This window comes from Odocoileus virginianus, unplaced genomic scaffold (genome assembly GCF_023699985.2).
Source record: "Odocoileus virginianus isolate 20LAN1187 ecotype Illinois unplaced genomic scaffold, Ovbor_1.2 Unplaced_Contig_2, whole genome shotgun sequence".
NCBI lineage: Eukaryota > Metazoa > Chordata > Mammalia > Artiodactyla > Cervidae > Odocoileus > Odocoileus virginianus.
This window is the reverse complement of record NW_027224319.1, coordinates 684,468-702,164: the sequence shown is the minus strand read 5'-3', so window position 1 is coordinate 702,164 and position 17,697 is coordinate 684,468. Positions and strand designations below refer to the sequence as shown.

The 17,697-nt window shown below is 49.8% G+C and overlaps 1 protein-coding gene across 4 annotated transcripts in view; it reads left to right on the top strand.

The window, feature by feature from the left end:
- The window catches only part of MKRN2 (makorin ring finger protein 2), a 43,046-nt gene that overhangs the window by 22,077 nt on the left and 3,272 nt on the right, over positions 1-17,697 (top strand). For 3 of the 4 annotated variants that reach the window (XM_070463350.1, XM_020872559.2, XM_020872560.2), the window contains exons 2-6: positions 3,146-3,274; positions 4,120-4,301; positions 5,361-5,659; positions 6,510-6,724; positions 9,116-9,226. In XM_070463350.1, the coding sequence (XP_070319451.1) occupies positions 3,153-3,274; positions 4,120-4,301; positions 5,361-5,659; positions 6,510-6,724; positions 9,116-9,226 (929 nt within the window). In that variant the 5' untranslated portion in view covers positions 3,146-3,152. Of the gene's footprint in view, positions 1-3,145; positions 3,275-4,119; positions 4,302-5,360; positions 5,660-6,509; positions 6,725-9,115; positions 9,227-10,239; positions 11,036-17,697 lie in introns of all 4 variants that reach the window. The other variant, XR_011486244.1, reaches the window with a different exon arrangement.

The following is a 17,697-nucleotide window of genomic DNA, read 5'->3' as shown; positions in this document are numbered from 1 at the left end:
TCTCCTTCTCTGTCTGACTTACCTCACTCACTGTGATACTCTTGGTCCATCCATGGTTGCTGTAAATTGTATTAGTTCATTCTTTTTTAATGGCTGAGTAATATTCCCTTGCATTATATGCACCACGTTGTCTTTATCCACTACCCTGCCAGTGGATATTTAGGTTGCTTCCATGTCTCGGCTGTTGTAAACAGTGCTGCAGTGAACGTTGGGGTGCGCGTATCCTTTTGGATCATGTTTTTATCCGTCTGTGTATGCCCAGGAATGGGGTTGCAGGGTCATATGGTAGCTCTCTTTTTAGTTTTTTAAGGAGCCTCTGTACTGTTCTCTATAATGGCTGGTACCGGTTTGCATTCCTCACGACAGGGTAGGAGGGCTCCCTTTTCCTCATGCCCTCTCCAGCATTTATTGTTCGTGGGGGTTTTTTATGATAGCCATTCTGGTGGATGTGAGGTGATCTCTCATTGTAGTTTTGATTTGCATTTCTCTAATGATTAGCGATATTGAACATCTTTTCATGTGCCTGTTGGCCATCTGTATGTCTTTGGAGAAATGTCTGTTTAGGTCTTTCCATTTTTTTGAGTGAGTTGATTGTTTTGATACTCTTAAACATCATGAGCTGTTTGTATATATTTTGATCATGACTAATCCCTTATCTGTCACATCATTTGCAGATACTTCTCCCAATCTGTGAGTTGTCTTTTCGTTTTGTTTATAGTTTCCTTTGCTGTGGCAAAGCTTTTGAGTTTGAGTTGGTCCTATTTATTTTTGTTTTTATTTTGATTATTCTGGGAGATGGATCAGAAAAAGATGTTGCTGTGATTTATTGCAGAGAGTATTCTGCCTATGTTTTCCTCTAGGAGTTTTATAGTATCTGGTCTCTCATTTAGGTCTTGAATCCTATTTGAGCTTATTATTGTATGTGGAGTTAAAGAATGATCTGTTTGCATGTGGTTGTCCAGTTTTCCCAGCACCATTTGTTAAAGAGACTGTCTTTCTGACATTGTGTAGTCTTAGCTCCTCTGTCCTAGATTAGTTGACCGTAGGTGCGTGGGCTTATTTCTGGGTGTTCTGTCCTGTTCCATTGATGTGCATTTCTGGTTTTGTGCCAGTACCATACTGTTTTGATGACTGTAGCTTTGTAGTATAGTCTGAAGTCAGGGAGCCTGATTCCTCCAGCTCTGTTTTTCTTTCTCAGGATTGCTTTGGTTATTTGGGGTCTTTTGTGTCTCCATACAGATTTTGAGATTTTTGTTCTAGTTCTGTGAAAAATGCCATTGGTAATTTGATAGGGATTGCATTGAATCTGTAGATTGCCTTGGGTAGTATAGTCTCATTTTGACAATATTGATTCTTCCAATCCACAAACATGGTATATCTTTCCATCTGTTTATGTCTTCTTACAGTTTTTAGAGTACAGTTCTTTTATGTCCTTAGGTAGATTTAATCCTAGGTATTTTATTCTTTTTTGATGTGTAGATCCGCAGTTTTGTTGGATTCAGGTTTAAGTGCTTTTGGCTAGGATACGTGGCAATTTTGTTGTATACTTCACTCATACTGGGTAACATCAGCAGACATAAATGTTATTTTTTTTTCCTGTATGTATGGGTCCAACATCATTTGTTGAATTACCTTGACACCTTTATCAAAAGTCAGTCACTGCCCGTGCGATTCTGTTTATAGGCTTTTATAGAGCTCTTATAGGCTCTTACAGAGTTTCTACAGGCTCTATTTATAGAGCCTGCCTCTGCCTCCTTGAACTGCAGTTGCTGTCTCTTCATCTCAGCAAGACAGCGGGGCTCTGCTTGGGGTTGCCCTCCCTGCTCCAAGGCCCAGATACGCCTCACGGCAGGAAACCGGGCTGAGCGCCTCTGCTTGCCTTCTCTCCAAGGGCCGTCTGGTGCTGCCTTCTGCCCAGGTGTGGAAGCGGCTGTTTGACGTGTTTGTTCAGTGGGAGGGCACGTTGCGTGTGCCTCCTGGCTGGAAGCAAAGTCTCTTTTCTTGTGAGTCAGTTTCTGTTGCTGCGTCTTCAAGTTTTCTGTGATTTTCTTAGGTAGTGCTAATTGCTGTCACGGTGTAATTGTTATTTCATATATTATAGCTTTCATTTGGTTCATATATTGTAGAAGTTCCTTTTGGTTCTTTGCTTTATTGTCCATTTCTCCTCATGTTATTTTTGTGTTTCTCTTAAAACCTTCAGCATATTGAACATGACCTGTAATTGCTTAATTAAAGTCCTTGTCCCCTGAGTCTGTTGCCTGCCATTCCCGGAACTGACTGATTTTTCTCCTGGTTGTGGGTCACATTTTCCTGCTTTTTGGTATATCCAGTGTTTTTGAGCATTTAGATTTTATTGTCCTCCCTCACAGAATGCTAAAGTTTGTTTTAACTGCCAGTAAGTTATTTGCTATCATCTAGCTCGTTTTGAAGCTTTTCTCTCTTTTTCTAAACATTATTGAGGCAGATCTAAAATCTCTTTATTTGAGAAGGTGTTTACCCTTAATGCCAAAGCACATCCCACTCCAGTTCGCTCTTGAGTATTCAGTGAGGTCTCTCTGCTCTGGCTGAACAGAGCTAGAATGCCTCCCTGTGGTTCCTTCAGAGCCAGAATTGGACTGCTTAGTGGAATGTTCTTATTTGTAAATGTCTTGGTGCTGCGCTGTTTTGTTTGGTCCTCACCACGGGTTAGTAGGGTAGGTAGTAAAATTTTAGTTTACAGATGAAGGTAGCGAGGCCCACCAAAGCTGGTTTTGTGACATGCTGATAGTTGATACCGCTGGGGCTTGAGCCCAGATCTCTGACTTATGTACAAGCAGACCCTTTAACTCTGAGAACAGAGCGGTTCTTCAGTGTGTGCTTTCTCAGTTAGGAGGCTCACATTTTACGTGTGTAATATATCTTAAATCAGGAGGATGTATTGTAAGATAGAAATATATGGCATCATTTTTCTTCTGGAAACGCTGCCACGGAAATAGCTGTGATGTGTCTAAAATCCCAGTGTCTTCGAGTCGAGGACGCGTGGGCTCTCCAGTGCCCAGTTAACACGTAGTATGTGGGGACTGTGTGTGTGCTTGGTCCAAGAATATGGCGATTTTAGAAAGTGAAGCGTGCTTCTAAAAGCCCTGTGCCTCTGCTTTCTCTCCAGGTATTTTATGCACGGTGTGTGTCGGGAAGGAAGCCAGTGCCTGTTCTCACATGACTTGGCGAACAGCAAGCCGTCCACCATCTGCAAATACTACCAGAAGGGCTGCTGCGCCTACGGGACGCGTTGCAGGCAAGAGCGCGCATCTGCACCGGCTGTTGCCTGAGCTGGCTGCGTGCGGGGCTTTAAATCCTTCATCTGGAGCTTGGGTCTTGATGAGGGGAGAACTTCAAAAGGAGTGTGCAAAAATAATTTGGAAATTTCAATCTTAGTGCCCTAAAAACAATTTTAATTTTCCACAAGTGACTTTCAGGCCCATTCTTATGAGTCTGTAATTATAAATTTGCATTCACAGTATACCCAAGATTTTACGTCTTGCCTTTTTTTGTTTAATAACATGTCATAAGCTCTTCCCAGTGCTGCTACTGTTATGCATTAACTGTAATATTGTAATTTTCTATAATGTTGATGTACCATCATTTAACTGTCCCTATATTAACTACTTTTAGAGACTTAAGTAGCTTCCAGCTTTTTGTTGTGAGTACCCATGCAGCAGACACTTATGTGCGCCTAGAATCTTCATTTGTAACTGACATCTGTAGGCAAGTTCTGTACCTTTTGGACAGGAGCACATTCCAAAGCCTGCCCTGTGCTCTCACAGTGAGCGGCTGCTCTGCTTCCGGGACCGTGGCGCGCCCCCTGTCCCTCACTCTGCTCCCTGGACGCGGGCACTTGGCCCGCCCTGCTCTCCTCCCGCCAGTGGGCGCCCTCAGGAGTCCAGGAAGCAGCCAGCATCTCCTGGCAGGTCAGGCTCCGTGTGGTCTGGGAGAGTTTTATCGACTAACATACAGGAGAAGGTTGTCTCCCTGTCCACGCCCTCAGATGGAGCAGAGGGGGAGACGTTGCGGGCCTGGGGCGGCAGGAGGCTGTGCGTGTGGGGTGTCCTGATGCCCCTGCCGTCCGTGTGTTCTGTGCAGGTACGATCACACGAGGCCCTCTGCTGCGGCTGGTGGGGCCGTGGGCAGCGCGCCCCACGGGGTGCCCTCCCCGGCTTTCCACAGCCCTCGCCCTCCTTCTGAGCTCGCCGCATCAGTCGTGAGAGCTAACTTACATGAGCCCGGGAAACGTGAAAAGAGGACATTGGTGCTGAGAGACCGAAGTGAGTGAGCACGGCCCTCCATCTCCCCTCTGAGCAGCACCCTTGTGTTCTAGGCCTTCTCTGCCGGGGGGCTCCTCACCGCCTACCCAGAGCCAGCCTGAGAACGGCCTGCTCTGGCTGCAGGGTGCTCAGGCCACACGCCTGGCCTCTTGCCCAAGGTGGGGCCGAGCCCGGGTCTGCAGGCAGAGCCTGAAAGGGACGCTGTTGGCACCGCGTGCTGTCACCGCGTGGGGTGCTGGCCCAGCTCTGAGAGGCCAAAGGCTGCTCATCGCAAAGCTCCGCATTTTGATGAAGCGCATGTTTCACTGTTTCTCATCTGTGTCAGTTCATGGTCTTAGTTCTCACGCTGAGCCAGTTGCACTTTCAGAAATAAAACAGCCTGTTGGGGTTTGGGGAGTGGTCTGTGCCCTGGAACAGGGTTTGCCTGGGTCAGAGACTACAAATTGTAGTTGTTTTTATTGGCTGGTTCTCACCAGGTGAAGGAGTTTCTGCTTCTGGAAATTGTTCAGCATAAGATAGGCAGATACCCTACCAAGCAAACAACAGGTCCATCCCATAGATACCTGCTCTGAGGAGGTTAGGAGTGTGTGCTGGGGCGGCGGCAGCTCCTGTGTGACAGGTGGATGGTGGCTAAACAGCCAGAAGTCTGCCCCAGATCTTTAGTCTCCTCACTGTAAAGTGACTGGTGAAAAGGCAGCCTCTGTAATCCTGTTGACATCATTCCGGATTCCATTTGACTTTTTCTTTCTTTTTTTTTTTTTAAGTGTAACTGGTCCATGTGTTGACATTTCCATACTTGCTGTTTTTAAAAAGCAACTTACACATTCTTTTATATAAATATATCACTGTCTGCTTTGCTATTTCCCTATGTTGCCAATTATGGCTTTTTGGTTTTTATTACAATTCTAAGTAATATCACTCTGAACAGTTTTCCCCTGTGGCCTTTGTTTTTTCCCATACATTCCCAAAGTCAGGGTTAATTTGTCAGGTTTTGACTGATGGCTTCCCAGAAAGGCTGGGCCAGTGTTCACGGGTCTGTGCGCTGTATCTTCTCCTCAGATCTCTCCGGCATGGCTGAAGACACGACCTGCCTGGGGAGTAGTCCCAGGGGCTGCAGCGACGCGCAGAGCGGCCCCGAGCTGAAGCCACACTCCTACCTGGACGCCATCAGGAGCGGCCTGGACGACCTGGAGGCCAGCAGCTCCTACAGCGGCGGGCAGCAGCTGTGCCCCTACGCGGCCGCCGGGGAGTGCCGCTTTGGGGACGCGTGTGTCTACCTGCACGGGGACGTGTGTGAGATCTGTAGATTACGCGTCCTGCACCCCTTCGACCCAGAGCAGAGGAAAGCTCACGAGAAGGTACAGTGCCCGGCTTTACATGAACGCATCTGAAGGAGCGGGAAGCGCACCAAGTGATGAAATCCTTGGCTGCTCTGTCCGCGTCTTTCTGCCAGTAATACCTGCATCCTGGGCCTGGCCAGCCAGGCCGAGCCCTGGAGAGTTTGAGGAGCCCGGTGCCGGAAGGGACCGTGCAGGGCCGGAGGCTCCAGTGTCTTATGGAGGCCTCTGCTCGGCACGGGCTGTGGGGTGGTCTGCACCCCTGCCGTCTCCAGGGGGTGAGGCGGTGAACGCCGCTTAGAGCTGCCCTCCCCCCCCCAAGGACGCAGTGCCCGGTGTCACACGGGTTCACTCCTGTGTGCGTCCACTGTGCCAGGGCCTAGGCCTGCGCGCCCTTCACGTTGACTCTGGTGCCGCACTGGAACGTGTTCACCTGCTTTCTGAGTGGAGGGGTGTGTCCAGTAACTGCTTCTCCTGGGAGGAAGTGATGCTGCTGGCCTCTGACCCTGGCCTGTCAGCCGGATGTTTTAGATTAAGAATTATTCACCATGTCTGGTGTTGGTGTGGGGAAAGGCAGTGCCCGAGGGGCCAGGAGACCAGGGTCCCATTCCTGGCAACCTCTGTGACGCCACGTCGGCCGTGTAACCTCGGGCCTCTGATCTCGGGTTTAAATTGGAGGCAACCCTGGAGCAGTGTGGCGGGCAGGGGCCGAGCCAGTGGCGGCCTGAGAGCGCGTCGTGTCCCGGACGCAGGCCCTGCCTCGGCAGCCTCAGTCCCCCGTCCGAGCTGGGCTGCGTGGGCGCCAGCTGCTCCCGGCTCGCGCCTCTCCCCGCTCCCGGACCTCAGGCTTCCCTCCTCCCCCGTACCTCAGGCCTGCATGGCAACATTCGAACACGAGATGGAGAAGGCCTTCGCCTTCCAGGCAAGCCAGGACAAAGTCTGCAGCATCTGCATGGAGGTGATCCTGGAGAAGGCGTCGGCCTCGGAGCGGAGGTTCGGAATCCTCTCCAGCTGCAACCACACGTACTGCTTGTCCTGCATCCGGCAGTGGCGGTGCGCCAAGCAGTTTGAGAACCCCATCATCAAGTAAGTGCAGCTGGGGTCTGAGCTGTAGACGCTAGGAGGAGGTTTGACCCGGGACCTTCTTCCATCCGCTCTGAAGCCTTCGCTTGTCCTCCAGGCTGCAGGGCCTTGAGCAAGTTGCAGACCCCCCTGAACCCAGATGCCGTCTCCTTTTAAATGTGGGTGTCAGTTCCTGCAGGCATCTGAGGTGTCGGGGGACCCTCAGCAGGCCCCCCTGTGCGAGAAGGCCCACTGGACTCGGGCTCACAGTTACTGGTGGTCCGCCCTTAGGACAGTTGCTGATTTTTTTCCACCTGTTAAATAGGGGTCATTTGAAGCCTCAATGAAGTGGTGCGTGTAACACATCTCGCATGGTGTCTGATACTGGAAGGTCCTCAGTGAGTCAGCAGAGGGCTTTGTCCCCAAACCTTGTTGAGAGAGAATGCACGCGTCACAACTTGGGAGTCTTCATCTCCTCAGCGGGGAGGGAGGAGACTCGCCGTCAGTGAGAGGTCACCACATGTTGTGTAGCGTGAGAACGTCACACGTTCCGTCGTCATTCTCTCAGTGACCCCGTGACCATCGCCCTAATTTTGTGTAGGGAAGCTCAGCGGGGCGGTCAGGTGACTTGCATGAAGTCACATATCTGTGTGGGGAGGTAACAGCTTTACTGAGATAAAACAGTTCAGAGGATTTTTATTAGATTCAGAGCAGTGCAGCTGTCAGTATAGTCTAATTTTAGAATGTTTTCATCATCTTAAAAACAACAGCTCTGCTTCGGGTCACTGCCTCTTCCTCTTTGCAGCCCCTGGCAGCTACGTCGTCGTTCAGTCGCTCAGTCGTGCCCGCCTCTGGCGACCCCACGGACAGCAGGGCTGTCCAGCATCTGCCAGGCTTCCCTGTCCCTCACCTCCTCCCAGCACTTGCTCAGACTCACGTCCTCTGAGTTGGTGATGCCACCCAACCCTCTCACCCTCGTCGTCCCCTTCTGCCTTCACTCTTTCCCAGCATCAGGGTCTTTTCCAGTGAGTCCATTCATCGCATCAGGTGGCCAAAGTATTGGAGCATCAGCTTCAGCATCAGTCCTTCCAATGAACATTCAAGGTTCATTTCAATCAGTAAATCAGTGTCTCTTTGAAATTGCTTGTTCTGGACACATGAAATGGAATCATACAATAAGCAGGCCTTTCTCTCTGGTTTCTTAACTCAGCATGTTTTCAGAGTTCACCTAATTGTAGCATGAATCAATATACTGTTCCCTTTAGTGACTGAGTAATATTCCATTATATGCCTCGGCCACATTTTGTTTATGTGTTCATCAGGTGATGAACTTGTAGGTTGTTTTCATCTTTTGGGTTGTTTAGCTGGTGTGCTTGTGAATATTTATGTATTTGTTTGCCTGCTTATTTTCAATACTTCTGGGTACACACTTAGGAGTGCAGTTGCTGAGCATATGGAAACTCTGTGTTTAACATTTTGAGAACCTGCCAGACTGCTCTATCCAAAGTGGCTGAACCAGGGACGTCCCTGGTGATCCCGTGGTGAACAACCCCCCTTGCAGTGCAAGGGATGCGGGTTCAGCCCCTCATCAGGGAGCTGAGACCCCACGTGCCTCAGAGCACCCCATGGCTCCCCACCCCGTGCACCACCAGAGTCCGTGCGCCACAGCCAAATAAAAGCCCCAAAGCTCTGAGTCTGTTAAAAACGAGGGTGAACCATCCTACATCCCCAGGGGCTTCCCTGATAGCTCAGTTGGTAAAGAATCGCCTGCAATGCAGGAGACCCCGGTTCAATCCCTGGGTCAGGAAGATCCACTGGAGAAGGGATAGGCTACCCACCCCAGTATTCTTGGGCTTCCCTTGTGGCTCAGCTGGTAAAGAATCTGCCTGCAATGCGGGAGACCTGGGTTGGGACGATGCTCTGGAGAACGGAAAGGCTACCCCGTCCCGTATTCTGGCCTGGAGAATTCCAGGGACTGTATAGTCCGTGGGGTGGCAGAGTCGGACACGACTGAGCGACTTTCACTTTCAGCAACGTACAAGGATTCCAGTTTCTCCACATTCTTGCCCACACTTATTTTGAAATTGTCTTTTGATTTCTGATGTTAGCCATCCTAGCAGGTGTGAAGTGATACCTTAGTATGTTTTTAATTTGCATTTCCCTGATAACCAATGGTACTAAACATCGTTTTCTGTGCTTGTTGGCCATTGTGGAGAAATGCCTACTCAAATCCTTTCCCCATTTTAATATTAGGCTGTTCTTTTACTGTTGAACACGTTTTAACTGTAAATTAGGCTTAGAGGAGTGTGTCTGTACTTTATAGAATTCAGAGGTGAGCGGCGCCGGGCTGGTCACACACTTGGGCACGGGGTTTGTGACTGAGTCTGTCCCTCCCTAACCCGCTTCTCGTTGCAGGTCTTGTCCCGAGTGCCGCGTGATATCAGAGTTTGTAATTCCAAGTGTGTACTGGGTAGAAGATCAGGACAAAAAGAACGAGCTGATTGAAGCTTTCAAACAGGGGATGGGGTAAGTGCTGTGAGCGCCAGTGTGCTGCGGTGCCGGCCTGGCGCTCGTCCTGTCGCGCGGCCTCCCCGTGGGAGCCTCAGGCCACTCGGTGTCTGCTCGCTCTCGGGTGGCGGGCCGGGCTCTGGGGGTGCAGAGATGAGCGCAGCTGGGGTGAAGTGGGCTTGCCTTTTGGCTCTTAGCTGAGCGGTATGCCCCTGAAATTCTGCTTGTAATGCTGAGGTAGACCTGTCATGCCTGATCGATCATTCAGCATGAGACGATGAGGATGGTGATGAGGATCTGTGTGACAGACTTTTTCTAGTTGCTGGGGATGCGGCTATAAAAAAATGACAGACATCCCAGCCCACACACTGTTCACATTGCACTGAATGAAGTAAACAAATGAGGTAAACAAGAAAGGATTTATTAGACAGTGGGACTAAGGAGAGAAATAATCCTGGGAATGGGGACAGGAAATGAGGGGGTTGCGGTGTCCGTGCTGGAGCCTGCAGAACCTCAGCAAAGCAAGCGGAGACCTGGAGGAGGTGAGGCAGTGACCGTGCCCATGTGGTTGAGAAGGACATGCGAGGGAGGGGCCGGCCACTGCAGAGAAGGACTGCAGCCGGAGCGCGTCTGCCGCGCTGGGAGCAGCAGGGCGGAGCTGGGTGAGAAGGGAGGGTGGGCCACATCGTGTGGGGCTGCGGGCACTGGATCGACCCTGCTTTTATTCTGGTGGAGGTGGGCAGCCGTCGTAGGATTTTGACCAGAGGAGTGACATGACCTGATGTATATTTTGAAGGGATCACTGAACCACTGCAAATATATTGAAAGAGGAGATCGGGGAAATGGGGAGACCAGTCAGCCTGTTACAGCAAGCCGGGCGAGATACAGCAGGGGTGGGGGCCGGGCCGGGAGGTGTGGAGGTTTCTGGAACAGATCTGGATTCTCCATCTGTTGGGGAGAATCAGGATGAGTTTGCTGGTGCACTGCAGATGGTGGAGAGCTGAGAAGTCAGGTTTCACTCTCACTTCCAGCGTCACCACTCTCCAGTTTCTGGCTGCGCGTCTGTCCGTGTTCGCCGGTTTCTGCCAGTTTTTCTGAAATCTCTTGAGGATTTAGCACTGGGAAACGAGGCAACACAGCACCGCCGACTGACCGATGGATGCACAGTGGACTGTCACTGACAGGCTGGAGAAGAGAGTTCCAGACGGTTGGTCCTGACCACGCTCATGTGTTGTCTGGTGGTCTGGACTGAACTGAAGAGCTGGCTGTGCTTCATGCTGTCTGTGTCGTGAGGGTGGAATCTGAACCATGTTGCGGGGCACCAGTGACGGTTTCCGGAACCGTGGGGGTTTGTTTCCATGGCTGCTGGAACACTGGAACGTTACCCAGACTGCGTGGCTGGAGACAGCAGACGGCGCCCCACCGTTTGTAGGCTGGAAGCCCAAAGCTAGGTGTGGCAGGCTGGGCTGCCCCGGGGGCTCCGAAGGAGACTCTGTCCCAGGCCCCTCTCGCGGCTTCGGGTGGCCACACCCCTCCACCTCCGCCTCTGCCTCCTCCCCTGCTTCTCTCCCTTCTGGCTCCTGTGAGACCCCCCATTAACCCAGGACGAGCCCCTGTCGAGATCCCTCGCTGTGTCAGCAGACATGGTTTCTCCAGAGGAGGTCCCAGTCCCGAGAACCGGGGATGAAGATGTACCCACGATGCATCTCACTGTACATGGCTTCTCAGCCTGTTTCGGATGCTATAACAAAAGAGCACAGACCGGGAGACTTAAAAACAGCAGGCTTGTTTACTGTTGCAGTTCTGGAGGCCAGGAAGTCCGATCAGGTGAGCCGCACGATCAGGTTCTGGTGAGGGCCCACACCCCCGACCGTGTCTTCACGTGCTGGGAAGGTGAAGGAGCTCGCGGATTCCCCCTGCAGGAGCGCTGCTCCCCTTCCTGAGCGCCCGCCTCATGACTCCATCACCTGTCTGCTGATCTCGTCCAGCTGGACTTGAGGGTTGCAGGGAATTAACACATTCAGACCGTCCCCCGTGATAGCTGAAATGCACGCATACCAACAGAGCAAGCCTGCCTGTTTGAGCATTGATCTCCTCTGTTGAAGGACACTGCTACTGTTTACAACTGAGAGCTACTCTGAAATTCTTTTTTTTAGAATTCATTTTAACTGACATCTTTTAGGTTGTCTTCTTTCTTCAGTGTTTTTCCCTTGGGATTACAATTCATTCCTAATTTTCAGGCAGGCAGCACTCCTGCTGCCACACATGAAATGCAGCTGCCTCTTTATTAGCGTCTTTGTGCTGCAGATGTGACACATATGCATTATGTGTACATACCTCAGGCTACACAGGTGGAAATACAGCTTTTGAAACTCGGCTTGAGCGAGGGATGACGACAGCTGCAGTTGGCTGCGCATCCCGGAGCCGTCTCCAGCTCTGCAGCACCACGTACCACGGCGTGCCGGGCGGGCCTGCCTGATGGCCACTGAAGCCTGCTCAAGCTCATGTCCATTGCGTCGCTGATAGCATCCAACAGTCTCACCCTCTGTCGTCCTCTTCTCCTGCCTTCAGTCTTCCCCAGCATCAGGGTCTTTCCCAGTGCGTCAGTTCTTCACATCAGGTGGCCAGATCATTGGAGGTTCAGCTTCAGCATCAGTCCTTCCAATGAATAGGGAAAGAATGATTTCCTTTAGGATGGACTAGTAGGATCTCTTTGCTGTCCAAGGGACCCTCAAGAGTCTTCTCCAGCACAGTTTGAAAGCATCAGTTCTTCGGTGCTCAGCCTTCTTTATGGTCCAGCTCTCACATCCATACATGACTACTGGAAAAACCATAGCTTTGAGTATACAGACCTTTGTTGGCAAAGTGATGTCTCTGCTTTTTAATACACTGTCTAGGTTTGTTATAGTTTTTCTTTCAAGGAGCACGAAGTGTCTTAATTTCTTGATTACAGTCACAATCTGGAGTGATTTTTGGAGACAGGAAAATAAAGTCTGTTACCATTTCCATTTTTTCCCCATCTATTTGCCCTGAGGTAATGGGACTGGAAGCCATAATCTTGGTTCTTTGATGTTGAGTTTCAAGCTAGTTTTTCCACTCTCTTCTGTTTACCCTCATCAAGAGACTCTCTAGTTGCTCTTCACTTTCTGCTAGTGGGGTGGTATCATCTGCATAATATCAAATTATTGATATTTCTGCCGACAAGCTTATGATTCATCTGGCATTTTTCACAGTGTACTCTGCATGTAAGTTAAATAAGCAGGGTGACAGTATACAGCCTTGACGTTCTTCTTCCCAATTTGGAACCAGTCTGTTGTTCCATGTCCAGTTCTGTTTTTGACCTGCATACAGGTGTCTCAAGAGGCAGGTCAGGTGGTCTGGTATTCCCATCTCTTTCAGAATTTTCCACAGTTTGTAGTGATCTCCATAGTAAAAAAGCTTTAAGGTAGTCAATGAAGCAGAAGTAGATGGTTTTCTGGAATTCGTTTGTTTTTTTCTACGATCCAAGAGATGTTGGCAATTTGATCTCTGGTTCCTCTGCCTTTTCTAAAAGCAGCTTGAACATCTGGTAGCTCACAGTTCACATATTGCTGAAGCCTGGCTTGGAGAATTTTGAGCATTAACTTTACTAGTGTGTGAGATGAGTGCAATTGTGCAGTAGTTTGAGCATTCTTTGGCATTGCCTTTCTTTGGGATTGGAATGAAAACTGACCTTTTCCAGTCCTGTGGCCACTGCTGAGTTTTCCAAATTTGCTGGCATATTGAGTGCAGCACTTTCACAGCATCATCTTTTAGGACTTGAAATAGCTCAACTGGAATTCCATCACCTCCACAGGCTTTGTTCATAATGATGCTTCCTAAGGCCGATTTGACTTCACATTTCGGGATGTCTGGCTCTAGTTGAGTGATCACACCATCGTGATTATCTGGGTCGTGAAGATCTTTTTTGTACAGTTCTTCTGTGTATTCTTGCCACCTCTTCTTAATATCTTCTGCTTCTGTTAGGTCCATACCATTTCTGTCCTTTATTGAGCCCATCTTTGCATGAAATGTTCCCTTGGTATCTCTAATTTTCTTGAAGAGATCTCTAGTCTTTCCCATTCTATTGTTTTCCTCTATTTCTTTGCACTGATCACTGAGGAGGCTTTTTTTATCTCTCCTTGCTATTCTTTGGAACTCTGCATTCAGATGGGAATATCTTTCCTTTTCTCCTTTGCCTTTAGCTTCTCTTCTTTTCTCAGCTATTTGCAAGGCCTCCTCAGACAGCCATTTTGCCTTTGGCATTTCTTATTTTGGGGGATGGTCTTGATCCCTGTCTCCTGTACAGTGTCCCAAACCTCCACCCATAGTTCTTCAGGCTCTTTGTCTCTCAGGTCTAATCCCCTGAATCTGTTTATCATTTACACTGTGTAACGTAAGGGATTTGACTTAGGACATACCTGATGTTCTAGTGGTTTCCTCTACTTTCTTCAAGTTAAGTCTGAATTTGGCAGTAGGTTCATAATCTGAGCCACAGTCAGCTCCCGGTCCTGTTTTTGCTGACTGTATTTAGCTTCTCTATCTCTGGCTGCAAAGAGTATAATGAATCTGGTGCTGACCATCTGGTGACGTCCATGTGCAGAGTCTGCTGTCCGAGCAGCAGTTTCCGTTGTGCACTGCAGTGCGCTCGGTCACACGCACTGTGTTACGTTAATGCTCACTCATCCTGTGGGTGAGAGCTTGTCACCTTTCACCACCTGTCCTGTGTTTTAGCACTTCGTTCCTGGCAGCCATGTTTCTCCTCTGTTTCCATTCGTATGACTTTGGCCCTGAGAGCCCCACACGTGTGTGAGCCCTGCGCTCGGTCTCCCCGTCTGACCTCACTTAGTGCGATGCCTCCGGGACAGTCCAGCCGTCACACGTGGCGGGCTTCCTTGTCTCCCGGAACGCGTCTCTTGTGGTCTGCCTGGTGGCTCGGGGGTTCCCAGGTGGCGCTATTAGTAAAAATAACACCTGCCAATACAGGAGATACAAGAGATGCAGGTTCGATCCCTGGGTGGGGAAGGTCCCCTGGAGGAGGGCATGGCAACCCAGTCCAGTATTCTTGCCTGGAGAATCCCACAGACAGAGGAGTCTGGCGGGCAGGAGTCTTACGACCGAGAAAATTCTGACACCGCTGGGGCGGCTGAGCACGCGTGCACCAAGTGCTGAGTGGTAAAAAAGCCGCCTCCAGTGCGGCAAACGCCAGTGCAGTCCAGGGATCGGGAGTGTATACTGGAGGAGGAAATGGAAACCCACTCAAATCTTGCGTACAAAATTCAATGCACAGGGAAGACAGGCGGGCAATAATGCATGCGGTCACAAAGACTTAAGACAAAACGTAGGAACGGAGCTCAGAGGCAGGCGGTATTTACACTCCCCAAGTGTGTGTAAAGGGGCCGGAACGCACCGTATTTTAAGTTGTTGGTACAGACGTAAGATGGCAGCATTCCTGCATTTTCTGTTCTGGTTGCTAGGGCAGCGAGAGGCTCGAGAAGGTCCGGGTGCTAGGTGAGAGTGGGGTGTGCCAGAGGACACAGCCAGGGACTTGCGTCTCCTTCCCGCCTCCCCGTTAACCTCATGCCCCAGCAGGCAGATCTCAACCGCTGGAAACCCGCTGGGCTGAGGGTGCTGTCCCGGCAGGGAGGGGCTTCTCATGGAGAGCAGGAAGAAGTCTGGCCCCAGGACGCTGGCAGACGCGGTGCTTTTTCGGAGCCCTTGCTGACCGGAGCGTGCACCGACCTTGGGCCCTCGCAGCTCTGCAGAACGTGGTCCCCGCCGTGCAGGGCCCAGCACCGCCGTGTGCGACCGGTCCCACCCTGACCAGCTCCTGCAGCTCCCGCGTGTCCAGCGTCGGGACCCAAAACTGCTCAGGCTTCAGGGATGGGACACAGCCCAGGTGCCAGAGCCCTCGGGGGACTGTCGTTGGCCTTGCTTTTACCTTCAGTTTGTGGCTTCCTTTGGAATAGGGTTCCTTTTCTGTTGTTTCTCCTGGGTGTGGGGTCCAGCCACTTGATTCACTTAGGTATGCACATAAACATGCGTGTGTGTGTGTGCGCACGTATGTATTATTTTTGTTTCACTTAGCGCCTTAGTTTATTACAGAGTGGGGTCTGACTTGTCCGTGCTGGACACTGTCTTTCTGGACCAGCTGCTCTGCGTGCGGGTGTTCGCGTCATCAGGCCCTCCCATCCGCCGCGCCGGCAGCTTGTTTGCGTCGGCAGCGCTCAGGCTGTGTTGTGGGCCTCGCGGTCAGTTGTTTCTGCCTTGGGCTCAGTTGTCTTGTGTTTTAGAGCCCACCTATAACTAACAGTGTATATGTTTTCCAGAATGCCTACGTTTAAGGTCTTTCACCCTGTATGCCAAGTCCAGGGCTATCCAGGTTGCTTGAAAAGGCCTCGTTTCATTCTTGCTTTTTGGCTGAGTAGTCAGCAGTCCCTTCTGTACAGGACCCCACCTTCCTAACCCTGATGACCTGTCCCAGACATTGCTCTGTGGCAGGTGTCACTCTCGGCCCCTCTGGCCGTGTGAGCCGGGATAGCACGGTGTGGTGACAGGAGACGTCCCCAAGGCGGCGGCAGGCCTGCATCTCCTCTCCGGGAGCCCGGAGCCCAGAGCAAGGTGTGTTCCAGGCAGCGGATGGGAGCTGGGCTGGTGTTTCGTGCCTGCTTCCCGCTCACCCTTCACAGAACTGTGGCGTGCACACGAGGTCTTTCTGGGGATCTGTGTATACGGGTGCACGGTGATCTGTCGTGGCAGGGAGGGGCCACTCTGGAAAGAGGAAGGGAACCCACCACCAGGACCCTTGCAGACTGGAGGGCTTTCCAGTACTCCTTACAGCCCACAGGGCGCTCTGAGCTTTGGGTTCACTCGGCTTGCTTGAGTTGTAGGCATGGCCCTCCTGGGCCTACATAGACTGTGATCCCATCCTGAATGACCGAGGGTGTTGAAGATTTAGTAAAAGGTGACTCAGGACTTTGTTCTGTTTTGCTGTAGGTCCCTAGGATATTTTTCTCCAGGACCTAATGGGAGTCCTGTGTGGGAAAGTTAATGTACTTGAGGTGTCTCTTGAGACATCTTTAGTGAAATACAGCAGTTGGTTACGTTCAAGCTACCAATTTTATGCTAATCACGGAACTATCTTGACATCAGCAGTCTATGAGACTTGCTTCTTTGAAGTGTCATTGTATTTTATACCATGTTTCCTTCTCAAAACTTTCCCGTCTTTTCCATTTTTCTTTCTCAATGTGTTAAATATTGGTCTTCCCTTGTAGTCAGTTGGTGCAAAATCTGCCTGCAATGCAGGAGACCCAGGTTCAATCCATGGGTCAGGAAGATCCCCTGGGGAGGGGCATGGTCACCCACTCCAGTATTCTTGCCCGGAGAATCCCTGGACAGAGGAGCCTGACGGGCTGCTGTCCGCGGGGTCGGACGAGTCAGATGCAACTTAGCAACTAAACCAACCAACCAACACATACTCTAGGATCTTACTAGCACTATTTCAATCAACTGATTAAGCACAGTTGCCCAGTCTACCTAATAGGTCTTTAACATAAAGTGTAAGACAAAACAGTAAAGTAATATCCAGTTATCTTACATTAAAAATATTTAATTGCTAATGCAAAGCAAAAGAATGAGTATTTAACTTTCTCCAACAGAAATAAGGGGGCCATTGTGTTCACATGTGTAGAACATGTGAAGTAATTTATGGAAATGGAAAACTTTTGGTAGTATGGATAATGTAAACCTGTATCATCCCAAAGTGGTTAACTTCCATTTTAAAGGTGAGAAGACAGAACTATCTGCTGGGTACTTATGACATAGTGGACAGTGCTCTAAGGGTGTTTATATGTGGGATATTACTCACTTAACCAAGTAAGGTACTCTTCTGCTAGCAAATAAGCCTCCTGAAGTTCGGAGGAACACTGGCAGTATCAAGAGGTAGGCAGACTTGTAATAGAAGCCAGGCATTTGGATAATTTACAAACTTATCATATTCAAATGATATTCAGCTAATCATATTCAAACCAATGGAAGGCCATGGTGCAAGTAACTCTAAGAGGTAGTCCAGAACTTTTTATCTGGCTTTTAGCACATAGATCATGTATGTTCTGTCTGCATTAGCATCAGTTTTAGAATATTACTCAGCACACACCAAACAGCTTCCAGTGTCTGAGCTCGGGAGAATTAGCGCAGGGGGTCAGCATGGTCTTACTAAGTCAACAGGAACTTACTCCGTTACCTGTTAGATCTTATGCTCAGAGGCCGTATAACTCGGCTCAGGGAAATCTATAAAACAGAAAATAATCTCAGACCGTCTTCCAATTAAGGGCTAAACATTGTGACACAGACCAAAAATGCTAGAGGCTTTTATTCTCGCATGTAAGTATTGCTGTTAGGAACTGATAGAATAAATTTTGACCATTGGTTCATCACATATTTTTTTTTGTAGGTGATAAAACTTTTTTTTA